The sequence below is a fragment of the Tubulanus polymorphus genome, chromosome 5 (genome assembly GCF_964204645.1).
Source record: "Tubulanus polymorphus chromosome 5, tnTubPoly1.2, whole genome shotgun sequence".
Taxonomy (NCBI): domain Eukaryota; kingdom Metazoa; phylum Nemertea; class Palaeonemertea; order Tubulaniformes; family Tubulanidae; genus Tubulanus; species Tubulanus polymorphus.
Genome location: NC_134029.1, coordinates 6,538,097 through 6,550,812, shown reverse-complemented (window position 1 = coordinate 6,550,812; position 12,716 = coordinate 6,538,097). Strand labels below are relative to the sequence as shown.

Here is a 12,716-nt window from a genome sequence, read left to right as displayed (position 1 = left end):
GACTGGCTGATAGCTTTTGATGCGTCTATATCTGAAATATCTGGTTGAGTATATGAGCAGCTGGGTTATAAGTATCAACAGTAGCCAGGTCACTGGCATCCTCCCTTGGCAGGGATTCGAACCTGATGGCGTCGCTAGACTCGGCTGCGGCCCAAAACCCTGCCATATTAGACCGGGTGAGTCTCAATACCATCAGGTTTGAATCCGGGGAGTATGGGTCACTGGGGGATGCAGTAAACCAGCACCGGATTGAAGAATAACAAGAGCTGCTTCTGCGTCTTTACTTTAGCTATCGGAAGAATGATAGAACTGGCACATCAACTGGAAACACTGGCAATTCGACTCCAATTGTCCCACATTAAATGGGTTTTATTCTAGTTCTCTGCTTCTCCGTTCCGGAGAAAGATTTCAACCAATGAATAAAGAATTGATGAATTCAGCCATTCCTTATTTATTCAGTCAATAACAAACAATGAAATGTATGATACAGCAGTATAATGCCATACACAACTATATTCAGCTATAATTGTTTAGAAAAAGATTTGGGGCTAACTCTTCTTCATCTTCACAGAGAATAGGGAGAAGTTCATTGAATACAAGGTTTCAAAAATCAGCCTTTTTAAAAAGTACATCCTCACTTGGCCATCTAACTTTCACTGTTAGTCGTTATACCTCGATAAATGTAGCAGAAGGATATGTTACGCATTGATAATGTCCCGGATACTGTTACTACCAAACAAGCGATGAACAAGCGATAAGACCCATAGGCGAGTGAGGATTTTCGTGAAGATATCGCGACCAAGATTTAACTATAAGGTCACAATAAATTCATTTTCAAACTGACTCCGTCAATCTAAATCACATTAGTGGAAACTGCCCCCGAGGTTTATTGAAAATAGATAGGAGAAATACTGGCCAACTAGGAATGCAAAGTTTGTATCGTTCAAAGGTAAGTCTGACTGGAAACTAAGTTACTTATACGCTGATTTTATCTACACGTTATTTACACACACTGGTAATTCTAATAAATTGAAGACACATTCTTAAAACATTGATTATATTTATCCCTCCGATGACATCGCGTTGAATACCAGTTCAATTTTAAACGTAAGAAATAGGAACAATATCATCACAAAATTTAGTCTAACAAAATAATCTGAAATCTTTAAAGATCGAAAAAAAAACAATGTGTAACAGATACATAGCACTATTATATTGTATCATTGTCTAACATGTTACAAGCTTTTACATAACATTCTCATAAAGGTAGTCCAGGGTTCATAATATCCATGGCCAATCTCATTTTATGCCTTTCGAAGACTTTTTGACTCCGATTCCAGGACTTGTATATTATCAGTATGCCTATGCCAGGAATCGGGAAATCCACATTTTCCAGGCATTCTTATAATCAGTCGATTTTCAGAGCTGTTACAGTGAACTTGGATCTGCAGATGATAACTAATCACTGATGCCATTCAAAGACCATGACAATGATTTAAGGATTTTAGAGCCCATTCCATGATACTCAAGGACACCGCTATGAACCCTGGTAGTCTGGAAGTCAAGATTTCTCTACTGATCTAGATCTATACTGTTTAGCTGAAGTCACGAGAATCGCCATACATAAATATTTATATTTTGAATTTCAAAATATTTTTCAGCTACTGAACATGGTAGACTATGAGGGATTAAATTTCAATTACACTGACCACAGGTGACTGTTTCATGATACAAACATTTCGAGGCTGGTTTTATATAGACCTAACTTTATTTGACCACAGGGTTAAGTCAAATACAGGTATTAGTGAAGTAAGTTAAGCCCCTGGTTTAAGTCATAAAACTACCGTAGTCTAATACCAACAACTTCTCATTTTCAAGAAAACAAAATGTATCCCGATTAGCTTTACGAAACTGGAGTTTTTGATGATTTTAGCTAGAAATTATTGAAAACAGAAACCAACCAAGAGGCATCGATTTTTTAGTAGAATTTCTTCAACCCGAATACGCAACGCATATTGAATGAAATGATCAGTTTTTACTTTCCTAAAATAGACTTGTCATACAATAATCTAATGTCCATTTCAACTTGACTTGAGAGGACATCGGGTGGCCTAGCTCAAGTCAGTTTAGGTAGTACATAAAATTCTAATCCATTTGTCACTGCATTGAAGGATTGTCAAAGAATTTTCATTGAAAGGGGTTGAATAAGGAAAAGTGATGTTTTGAATGTTTAAAAATGTGTTTCAATGCCTACATATCATAATTTCTGATACTTGGAAAAAACTTCAGTTGGTAGGCATGTAGACATTGTTAAACATTATTTGCTTAAGAAAACGGTGTCTCTTTTCGATGATGCAACCGCTTTCAATGAAGACTTTTCAGCAATCCTTTAATAAAATGTAAAATGGATTAAAAGTCAATGTTTTTGTCCAACTGCCAGTCGATTCTGGTCCTTCAAAGACCTATATCAGGTATGTAATACTGAAACTGACTGAGCTAGGCCAAACGACGTCCTCTCAAGCAAAGTTGAAATAGATGATAAATACACAACAGACTGTTCCATGCATATACAGAGTACCAGTAGTAAAATACATCAAAGATACAGGCTTTATATACCGTTCAAACGTTACCATAGTAGATATCATTACAATAATCAAAATTACAACCGACTATCTCGTTAACTAATATGTTAATTAATCTATCAGTTAGTAAATAGGCTAATCAAGATGTGATGAAGGCACTTCGACACAAAACGTTCTAGACAATATGAACACCATTTGATTTTCACCGGAAGAATTCTTTTATTACGCTGTAACAGATGGATAAAACTCTTTTGAAAGCTCTTCATGACTTGGCAGTTTCAAAGTCTTCATAATTCGTTTTTATTGGGTTGAATATTTTTTAGGGTATCATTACTAAATTCAGATTACCAGTATGAATAATATAGTTCCCGCACTTTGTTGATAATGGGGTACGGGCAACACTGCCGCGGCAAGTGAAATTCCACCATCATCAGCCAGGTGTCGCTAGTGTAGTAAAGTACGACGTCAACGCCGGATTTCTTCTCAAACTCAATTAAAATCTCACGATAATTTTCTCAAACTCTATGGACGGTTTACGAAAATTGTGCCACATATAAACAACTCTTTAGATTAATCTGAGTTATCTAGTTATTTGCCAGATTTTTGGAATCCATAGTATCGGAACACCGAAAACTGAGATCAAAGTTGATTGAAAATGAACTAGTTTCGTCTGATATCTTGTGGCACCATCTGACGGGATAGCTCGTGTGCCGGTACCCCATTCCACTAAATAATCTATATCATATAATATGATGGCCAGACTTCTACAAAGTGCGGGAACCTAGAATAAGAAGTATGCCTACGTATAACAAATAGATCTTACGGGAAACTAATGACTATTCGAACTAACATTTCTACATATGACAAGAAGCTACATGGAAGTACAGCGTTACATATTTCATGTAGTAATCATTGCAAAGTTAACCCCAAATCATTTTCTGAGTCTGGATGGATGACGTCTAGACCGATCTCAATTCCGCGACGCCGGTGGTTGATATAACGACTGCGTCGGCCGTGCTTTACGATCGCGTCCGTTGCTGTACATCGGTCCTTGGCCTCCGCGACGGAATTCCATCGCATAACCCTGCGTCGGCATCGGCGTGAACGGTGGTGGGATACTGAAATTCGGGGGAGGTGGCGGTATAGTGAGAATCTGTTGAAATGGTGGCGGTGGTAGAATGGTCGTTTGGACTCCGGAGTCCGTCTGCAAGAGAAAATATCAACACTTTAAAAATTGGCTGCAGGTCAAAATTATTTTGTACTACACCGGTCTGAACACCATAATACTTCATCACCAAAAATTTTCTAATTGCCAATTTCTCAAAATGAGTTTTGGGGATTTTATTCAAATTAAAGGCATTTCAAGCACCTTTAAAAGCATTTTCCGTTTTGACGGTGTTTTCAAGGAACCAAAAAGTAGAAGTTGTAGGGACCCTGTATAGATACGATTGAGACACAGAAATTGAAAAGGAAATTGAAATAACGTTACTTAAAATCCAGACCAATCTATTAACAGATAAAGCACGTATACAGTTTAACAGGGACAGCTTAACTGAGGTTGACATGACCGTATCCCTTTCAATGTACAAAATATACAATGTAGGGCTAGACTTACCCAAGCTTGTTTTGAGACAGTCTTAATGTCTGATAGAGATACTTCCTCGGTGTTACCATAATCGGTAAATGATACAATACAAGTTTTACTGTTCTCGTGAATATCGATCACATTCGCTCGGTACATCTGAAAGCGGTAACAACATTTTACTTAAGTCATGCGCGGTAAGAGGAAGACAAAATCTATTGAAGCCTGTTGAGAACAGTACCAATAATAGTAAATATCTAAAAACTAGACAAAAATTTGTAATTGCCTTTTATATGATTTATTTGATGTTTTAAACTGAATTCAGGTATTTTGCTCAAATTGAAGTAGATTCAAGGACCTTTAAAATCATTTTCCATTGAGAAGGAATCGAGGAGTCATTGGGACATGCGACTCCTGTTTTAACTCGCATACAAAATACTTACATTACCATCTTCCCAATATCGCGCTAGACAATAATCGCCCATCTTCCATTTACGCGGCGGCCGCTGCTGTCCGTCCTCATAGTTGACGTAGACTTCGCTGTTGCTATGGTCGCCGTCCGGTTGATTCGAGTATTGTTGCGTGTGGTGTTTATGATCGTACTGTTGTTGCACGTAGTGATCGTCTCCGTGTCCGTTAGTTCCGACGCTGTTACTTCCATCGTAATAACTATTACTCTGTTGATGTTGGTGCTGCTGGTGGTAGTCGCTCGGTTTCGGATTGTGTTGTTGATGATAAATCGTGTACGCCTGTTGATTAGCGGCGTGTAGTTGAGCCGCGGGCGCCAGTCCTTGTTGTTGATATTCGTAATAATGCTGACTCTGTACGGCCGCGTTTTGATGCAGCGCCGATTCGTAATAACTTTGTCCCCCGCCGTAACTCGTCGCGACGACGTAACTGTTCTCTTTATTGTTGTAACCGTCGGCGCCATTGTTGTTGTAATGCGGGGCCCCGCTTCGCGATCGCGCGCCGTTCGACCCGCCGTTCGACGACGTGTCGTATCGATTCGAATTCGTCGAACTCGACCGCGAATCCGACCGGTCTCCGTACGACCGCGACGACGCGCCACCGCGATCCGACTCAGTCGTTTTCGACTTGCTCGTACTTTGCGGGCGATAATGCGACGATTTACCTCCGTATTCGGACGCCGAGTTAGTGTAATAATAATGATCGGAGCCGCCGTTGTTATAACGATCGTAATAATCACCGTTGTTACCGTAGCGATCGTTGTAACCGTGCTGGTGATAGTCGTCGCGGTTAGAACGGGTTTTATTGTACCGATCCGATCCCTGCGACGACCGGTCGTAGGAACGTCCGCCTTTGTTGTACGAATCGTACGGCTGCCTCGACGAGTTGCGACTTTGATTTTCGGCGCGTTGTTTGTTTTGTAGCCGCGGTGGAAGATTTTGCGTTCGTCGGTAATCTGACTGGAAGCCTCCTCCTCCTCCACCGCCGCTGCTGGAGGCAGTGTTGTTATTGGATCCCTGAGAAGAATACTGGCGTTGATGATGTTGTTGTGGTTCTGATGAATTTTTACTTTCTGAAGAAAACAAATGTAGATTCCTGACTGATATTAATCTTATTCATTATATGAAACAAACGTATTAATGTTGGCTTATTCTGTCAGGTAATACTCGCACCTTTTGAGTATTGAATATAAGAGCAATCTCAGATCAGTCTACTGGTATTTATAAAATAGACTAATTACAAAAGTATTTTGAGGCGACCAGGGATTCAACATGGTGGCCATTTTTTACTTAATATTTCCCTGACTTTACTCTGACATGCACGTTGTTTTCCCTAACTTGATCTGCTAAGAATCCAATCAATTAACACAGTCAACTACGCAAGACATTTTTCAATTTTCAAACTGTTTGATCAAGCAACGTCAACAAATTTCCCCTGGCTTTTCGGTTTTTAAAAAATTCCCTGACTATCCCCTGACTTTTTTAAGAAAAGAAAATTCCGACTTTTCCCTGAAGTTGCCACCCTGTTCAAGAAACAAACCCCAGCTGGTTTCAGCCATTATCTTTGATGAATTTTAATCTATTCTTACCATCTTTCGGTACGGGGGTGATTTTAGTTTCTAGGAAGTCGAATAATGTTGCAGGCCCCGACGGTCTGCTCTGTGGAGCTCCAAAATCATCACCATCCTCCTCATCAGGTCCTCCTCTTCCGCGGCGACCTTTACCTAAATATACACGTTACCTCTTAAATGACTGATAAAAAGACGAGTACCCCGGTCAGGGTGCCAACAGATCAGTTATTCCTGGCTATAAGGAGTTTTAAAAGAGAAAATTTCAAATTTCGAGGAAGTGTCTGCATCTCTTTCATATTACAATTACAGTAGAGTAGACTCCTAAATCAGTACTGTTTACCTCGTTTGGTAATTTTGTAAGCAAATCTTTATCCTATACCTAAACTCTGTTTCTTAGTTTGTAACTGCCTAATCAGGTAAAAAACAAAAATCCTGGGATCCTGCAGAGTTATACAAAATTAAGCTCTTTCTATTTCCTCCTCAATCGAGCAATCTTAAAAGCTTTAAGGCCTGCTATAAAAAAAATCCATTCATTCAACCAGGTTAACGTTTAGAGATGAGAACTTACGAGGTTTGTCGGGTTTCGCAGCCACTCTAACACCACCAGCGCCCCCTAATGCCGTCGATTTCGAATTACGATTATTCGAAGAAAATGTAGCACTCGATGATGAAGAGATTAACGAATCAATCGCTTCTTGAACGTCAGACGTCTGACGCAACGAATTTGCTGCCTGTTCAGCCGTAAAACCCATCTCCACTATACGTGCAACATCTCTATCATTCGGCTTTAAAAGATGGAACAATTAACTTAAAATTAAGATTGATGTAATTGCAAGAATACATCAAAATAGTGCGACCTTATGGACACCATTATAACTAAGAAATAAGGCCACTGAGTGTCATATTTTTTTAAGGTGTGGAACAGTATTGGGCCCCTGATAATATGTACCAATCCTCTACATGTATTATTATTTACTGCTTCGGACTAAAGAGGGAATTAGTTCCCGATATCTACAACTGACACTGACCTTTTTTAAGAAGCCACCGCCGAATGTTTTACTCTTTCCATCGACCTTAGCTAATTGTGCTTCAGCTATCGTCGCTTGGCGTTGAGCAGCGAATTCATCATTGCCTTCCTTTTTTGTTACATCTTTATTAACATCCAACGATCGAAAGTTATCTGAAATTTGATACGTTTATCATCGTAAGCTACATTCGAAATAAGTAACAAATGAATGATTTTTTGTGTAATGACTGAAACAGGGTGGCCACTTTTATTTCACTTACTTTCCCTCTGACTTCTCCCTGGCATGTCCCACAGTAAGTTTTCTGAATTTGGTCTTTTAATTCAATCAATTAACCGTCAAATAAGTAAGGCATAGACGGAAACTGTTTCATTTTACGCGCAATCTAGCGATCGCAACATATTTCCCTGATTGGTAGCTTTTTTTACAAAATTCCCTGACTATTCCCTGAGTTCCAGGTAGTGGCCACCCAAGTGAGAGCAGTTTTGAAATTCACCTTTCTTCGTCAGAGTTGGTTGACTACGGTCCCTTTGACCAAAAGGTATAAATGGAGGAGGGCCACCTCCATCTGATTGTAGATTTGTTCGTGCATTCTTAGCCACAGATGCTAGTGACTGAAATGTAAAATAAACACAATAAATACTCGAGGCTTGAGATTCATAGAGAGGAAAATTGATTGAAGCCTCTCCAAAGTTGTCCTTGAGAACTTCAAAAATGTGTAAAAAGTGGTGATTTTGGTTGAACTACAATGGCCACTCGTCAGCCATCTTGATTCTGTTCTATACAAGTGTACATTCGCTTAACCCCTTTTCTCGACTATCCGCCAAAAAGCCACAGAATGGTCCTTAAGAGCGGTGGATAATTGAAAGTTGATTGCAGTAAAAATCTATCATATGTTTCCAGACGATTAAGTCAAACCTGCCTTTTTCAGTTCCCATGTTTGGACCATTTTCTCGACCACACCGCCGAGGATCTTAGCACATAAACTGTTGAGAAGTAGAAAGCCATGTTGAACCGGCACTAGTCCGATCAGTTTGAGCTTTGTTCCAGGAGGGGTATTTAAACTGAAAATGAATTGATTACAAATACATTGTTATTCCACTGTTAGAAATATACAACATCATTTATGGTATCAGGATTCTATAGGCTATACGCTAATAGCTTAATTTCAGATTTAAGAAATGACATGCGCTAAGGACCAATAATGGTTTATGATTCAAAACCCTGTGTACTGAATTAAATAACCTTGGATGTTCATCTTAGGGCATATTATATCCAGGGACGTCACCATGGGCCTGACATATGCTGGAACAGTATTCAAAAATAGACATTTCACAGCTAAAATTTGCACATTTTTGGAGAAATTCTCAGCCATACACTCCAGCTATATACCTCTGTCATCCTTTGGGCAGATGACGGCATACCAGTCTAATCTGCGACAATTTACCAGATAGCCTAGCCTTTTTTGAGATTCTTATGACAGAAAAATAGTACTGATATGGATTTTTATGAAATTTGCCTGTATTTGTTGCACCTGAATTTTTTGAAGTACCCAGAGACCTCCCTTAGTTTGTAGCAGCCAAACGGTGGTTTTCCAAATATTTTTTTGGAAATATCTGACCAATCAAAAAACTCAAAGATACGCTGATCTGTAGAAACTACGACACATGACACAAAGATAGCCTACCTTAACTTGTCTATGTTATCTAGAATCAGACCATTACAATTGCTTTGACCGTCCGTCAGTGTGACCTTCAAAAGATGCGGAGCGACCCGAGATTCTTCGTCCTGTTTCGGAGCGGCGACGTTTCGTATTTTCTGTATTTGTAAAACGCACGGGCCGCTGACCGAATCGATCTTACCGCGGTTTATTCCTTCCGGTAAACTCTTCTCACCGATTTCTTTCAAGTCAAGCTACAAAATGACGACGAGAAGTGAAATACTTGAACTCGGATCTAAATCAAACGCATATAGGACGACAAGGCAAATGAATCTTACTAACATTTACAGCAGTCTTAACAATGTCTGGAATGCCTTTTTGCCCATTTTCCGAACACTGCTGATAACCATTGGCAGACAAGTGCCTGTTGTGATAAAAAAAGAAAATAAACAACATTATAAGGCCTGCTCTAATTGTTCTCTTCCTTATAAAATTGTCTACATTTTCTGGGGAAAACAACAATTACGGTAAGATCTATTCTAGGCTAACAATTTTTTTTTCTGGGAGGTAAGACTAAGATAAGAGGACTTGTGGTGTAAGGTGGCCGAGTAGGGTTGGGTGCATTTTCTTTCAAGAAAAGGCTCATACAACGGTCCAGCCAGAAGAAAATTCGTCATACGTCTGTTTCGTGCGAGACTAGGAGTCTGGAGTCAGACTCAACTCAAACGAACGAAGTCGAAAGATTGAGTCGAGATGAGAAAGAAAAATCTTTTTAATCAATCAGTTTTTATGGCCGCCATGACGCACTTCGACTCACAAAGCTTCCGCCTAATTGTTTGCATCTTCGCCGGTTAAACGAAAAACACTGAGGAAAAATTAATGTCTCACATTCTAAGAAATTATTACGACAATCAACTTACCATCCCTGTTTCACTAGATCTACGTCGGCCATTTTGACTCGGCGATGTAACGGCTAGCTACTCATTCGCCATCTAACGTCGCTGCAACGAAATTAAAAAGCACAGAAAGATTCCTTACTCTCTTTGACCACTAAAATGTAGCCATTCGATAAGAAATTATCAGTCCCGTCACAACTGTTAACATGTTATAGCTCAAATGCCATGGTAGACCGATGCAAATGATGTAAACAAGTTTAAGTTGAATAAAGTTTTAATTTTCTTTTAATCGAAATACCCAAACTACTCATTCGCCATCTGGTGACTGCATCATCAACTTTCCATAAAAGGCGGAAGTGTTTTAAATCGTTGTCGTTTCAGTGCCAATAGTGACAGTTTTTTGGGCACAAACCTCACTTTTTACGTACATTTTGAGAATTAAATTTATTTGACAGTTCACCAGTTATTGCTCTCACGTGACGGCGGACTATAGTAAGCAAGTTTTGTGTCTATTCATCGATCCTTTCCGTAGATTTTAACGTATTTTTCATTTACTTCCGCGTTCAATTCAATGAATTGAAAATTGAATGAAATTTGAAAAAAAAATCGATGCTGCTTTATTCACTGCCCGTTTTATGTACTGGTCTCATTTTCTATTTATAGGTCACAAATAGTTCTACATGGACTTAATGATCAGTTTAGATCCGAAATGGCTTACTACTTAGGCCTACTGGTTAAATTGATTTATTAATGAACCTTAAACCATTGGATATTGGATTTATTTCTATGAAAGAAAAAAATCATGGATGTACCAAAACGTGATAAGGACAAGAGGAGTAGCTTTGTGAGTATTCAATGAATTAAATATCTATTTTCATTTCAGGTGCAAAGGAGAGTAAAATTTGTTCATTTTCAATTATTGAATTAAACTGTTTATCCACAACTGTTGAATTGGGTCCTGTAAAACTGTACAATCATAGAGGCCATAGAACAAATAACCAGCCTTCAGTTGTCACCAAACCAAGTTAAGTTGTTTATTTGTTTGGAGTATCCTCGAGATAAAGACGCCATTCTTCAGGACCAGTTCTACACTGTAGGCCTATATACTTGCCACTATATTTTTCCAAATAAATTGAAAACTGCTAGGTGTTCAGGCGAAATCACTCTTAAGTCATGGCAATGTGTCAGGATATTAAAAAAACATTGCTAAACCCTCTCCAAGACTAAAAAAGTTTTAGCCACAATTATGCAGTTGGTTGAATGAAATGAATTGAAAGTCAACAGATTACGTAAAACTATCGAATATTACTTAACCCTTCAAAGATTTCTTACTTATTCAATTCAAAGTCAGTCAATCCTATTATTGCTGAGGCCTATAAATAAAGCGGGTCATTGAAGTCGAGTCTTCTCAAATTCACATAATTGGCCGTTCGAAAACCACAATAGTCCACAGTATTTCTGTATGTATACGGTAATAATGTAAACATACCATACTTAGACACTGTACTACTAAAACTGAACTACTATAAAGAGACCAGGAATTATGGATATGAATAAAGAACTCTTGGCTTCACAAGTGTTGGAATACGGAAATTAAATGTTGTGCAACGCAGCTATAATTAACTGGAATGATTAATATTCATCTGAAATGTTTGCAAGGATTTTCAAATTTTGGAATCATAGATTTTTCTGATAGTGGCATTGTTCCTTGTGCGTGAAAATGAGAATTTTCGCCAATATACTGGCTAAATCTGCATAGGCTTTAGCCAATTAGAAAAACAAGGTTGAATTGGAGTTTCAGTAGGCCTAATATCTGTTGATATCACCGTGTACGCAATATGGGAAATGTAATTGGAAGCGAAGATGAAGTTGAGAATGAGGTATGTCACCGTTATGGCTAATTCAGAGAAATATTATCTATTCTAGTGTTAATAGGACTAATTCATTTGAAAATTCAATCGAACAGTTGCTGTAGTTCCCATGCAGCCGGTCATTCATGTGCTTGATATATTTCATCCATTGATGTGGTTTCAGGTTGTTTTATCACCTGGTTATATATTTATATCACTACACTAGTGAAAAAAAGGGACTCAAATCAAATTGATTCAGTAGATATAGTTAGGCCTGTGTATCACAAGTTTTTACCGAAAGTTTTGTTTTGCTGAGATGCAGTCAAAAGCGATAAAAACTTCACAACGATCGGTCAAAATATTTGGTTCCATTTGTGAACTGGGTTGTTCAAAGTTAATAAACGCAATCCTTTGAGAGATTTTTAAAAATCTATTTACATCTAACATTTTTGCCGAACGCGGAAACATTTATCAGCGAGCGTTCCACACACAGCCTTCATATCTCAAGGTTTTGTGGGTTTCTTTGAGTATTTATCAGCGCCAAACAGAACATTCCAACATTCCAACATTCATCGACGAAATCAAATTCTCTCAAGTCGAAATAATCAACTGAGGTCATTTATCTTTATATATGTTGCGAGTAATATACATACAGATGTTTATTTTCATATTTTTGCTTGACATCATTATTATGAATACTTGACCTGCTGTATGGTTTTGTGTTTTTGTGGAATGTCATGAAAGGCATTGACTCTCAGTTCCTTGAAGGAAGTGCGTTTAAATCCCCTTCAGGGCTGTAGTGCCTTGTGCGAGATATTCCACTCATTGCCTCTTTCCACGCGGGGTACATTGGTTTCACCCTTTCGCTGCGAGCGTGGTTGCATTATGGTGTGCAAGGTCTCCAGGTAGAATGAAAATTTAGATTTCTAAAACGCATTTATTTTTGATTGGCGCTATTAATGATGAGGTTTCGTAGAAATATTATTTCCAAATTCCGAACACTATGAGAATGCGATAGCATAGTAAGTACATGCGATGAGGCATAACCTGGCGCGCCCAGCCGCCCGAACCAACTGGCAAAAG

The 12,716-nt window shown here is 38.7% G+C and overlaps 2 protein-coding genes across 4 annotated transcripts in view; one reads left to right on the top strand and one right to left on the bottom strand.

The window, feature by feature from the left end:
* Positions 1–433: 433 nt before the first annotated feature.
* Positions 434–9,943, bottom strand: LOC141905443 (uncharacterized). 2 transcript variants are annotated; one of them, XM_074794310.1, is made up of 11 exons: positions 9,808–9,943; positions 9,230–9,311; positions 8,915–9,141; positions 8,150–8,291; positions 7,724–7,841; positions 7,231–7,382; positions 6,771–6,987; positions 6,221–6,355; positions 4,608–5,704; positions 4,198–4,323; positions 434–3,786 (listed from the first exon to the last, which is right to left on the bottom strand). In XM_074794310.1, exons 1-11 carry the CDS (start codon positions 9,837–9,839, stop codon positions 3,553–3,555), a joined length of 2,562 nt encoding a protein of 853 aa, XP_074650411.1. In that variant the 5' UTR covers positions 9,840–9,943; the 3' UTR covers positions 434–3,552. The 2 variants fall into 2 exon arrangements, with proteins under 2 accessions (XP_074650411.1, XP_074650412.1); XM_074794311.1 differs by lacking the exon at positions 9,808–9,943 and adding an exon at positions 9,536–9,590.
* Positions 9,944–10,110: 167 nt separating this feature from the next.
* The window catches only part of LOC141906372 (protein diaphanous homolog 2-like), a 28,281-nt gene continuing 25,675 nt past the window's right edge, over positions 10,111–12,716 (top strand). For both annotated transcript variants that reach the window (XM_074795626.1, XM_074795625.1), the window contains exons 1-2: positions 10,111–10,275; positions 10,447–10,627. In XM_074795626.1, the coding sequence (XP_074651727.1) occupies positions 10,586–10,627 (42 nt within the window). In that variant the 5' untranslated portion in view covers positions 10,111–10,275; positions 10,447–10,585. The remainder of the gene's footprint in view (positions 10,276–10,446; positions 10,628–12,716) is intronic.

What these genes read in the sequence shown, in the direction of transcription:
- LOC141905443 (XM_074794310.1), bottom strand. Translation starts at nt 9,839, where the DNA reads ATGGCCGACGTAGATCTAGTGAAACAGGGATG. An exon ending in TTGTTAAGACTGCTGTAAAT is followed by an intron (nt 9,142 to 9,229) that starts GTTAGTAAGATT and finishes GTCATTTTGTAG; the next exon opens with CTTGACTTGAAAGAAATCGG. An exon ending in GATAACATAGACAAGTTAAG is followed by an intron (nt 8,292 to 8,914) that starts GTAGGCTATCTT and finishes ATTCATTTTCAG; the next exon opens with TTTAAATACCCCTCCTGGAA.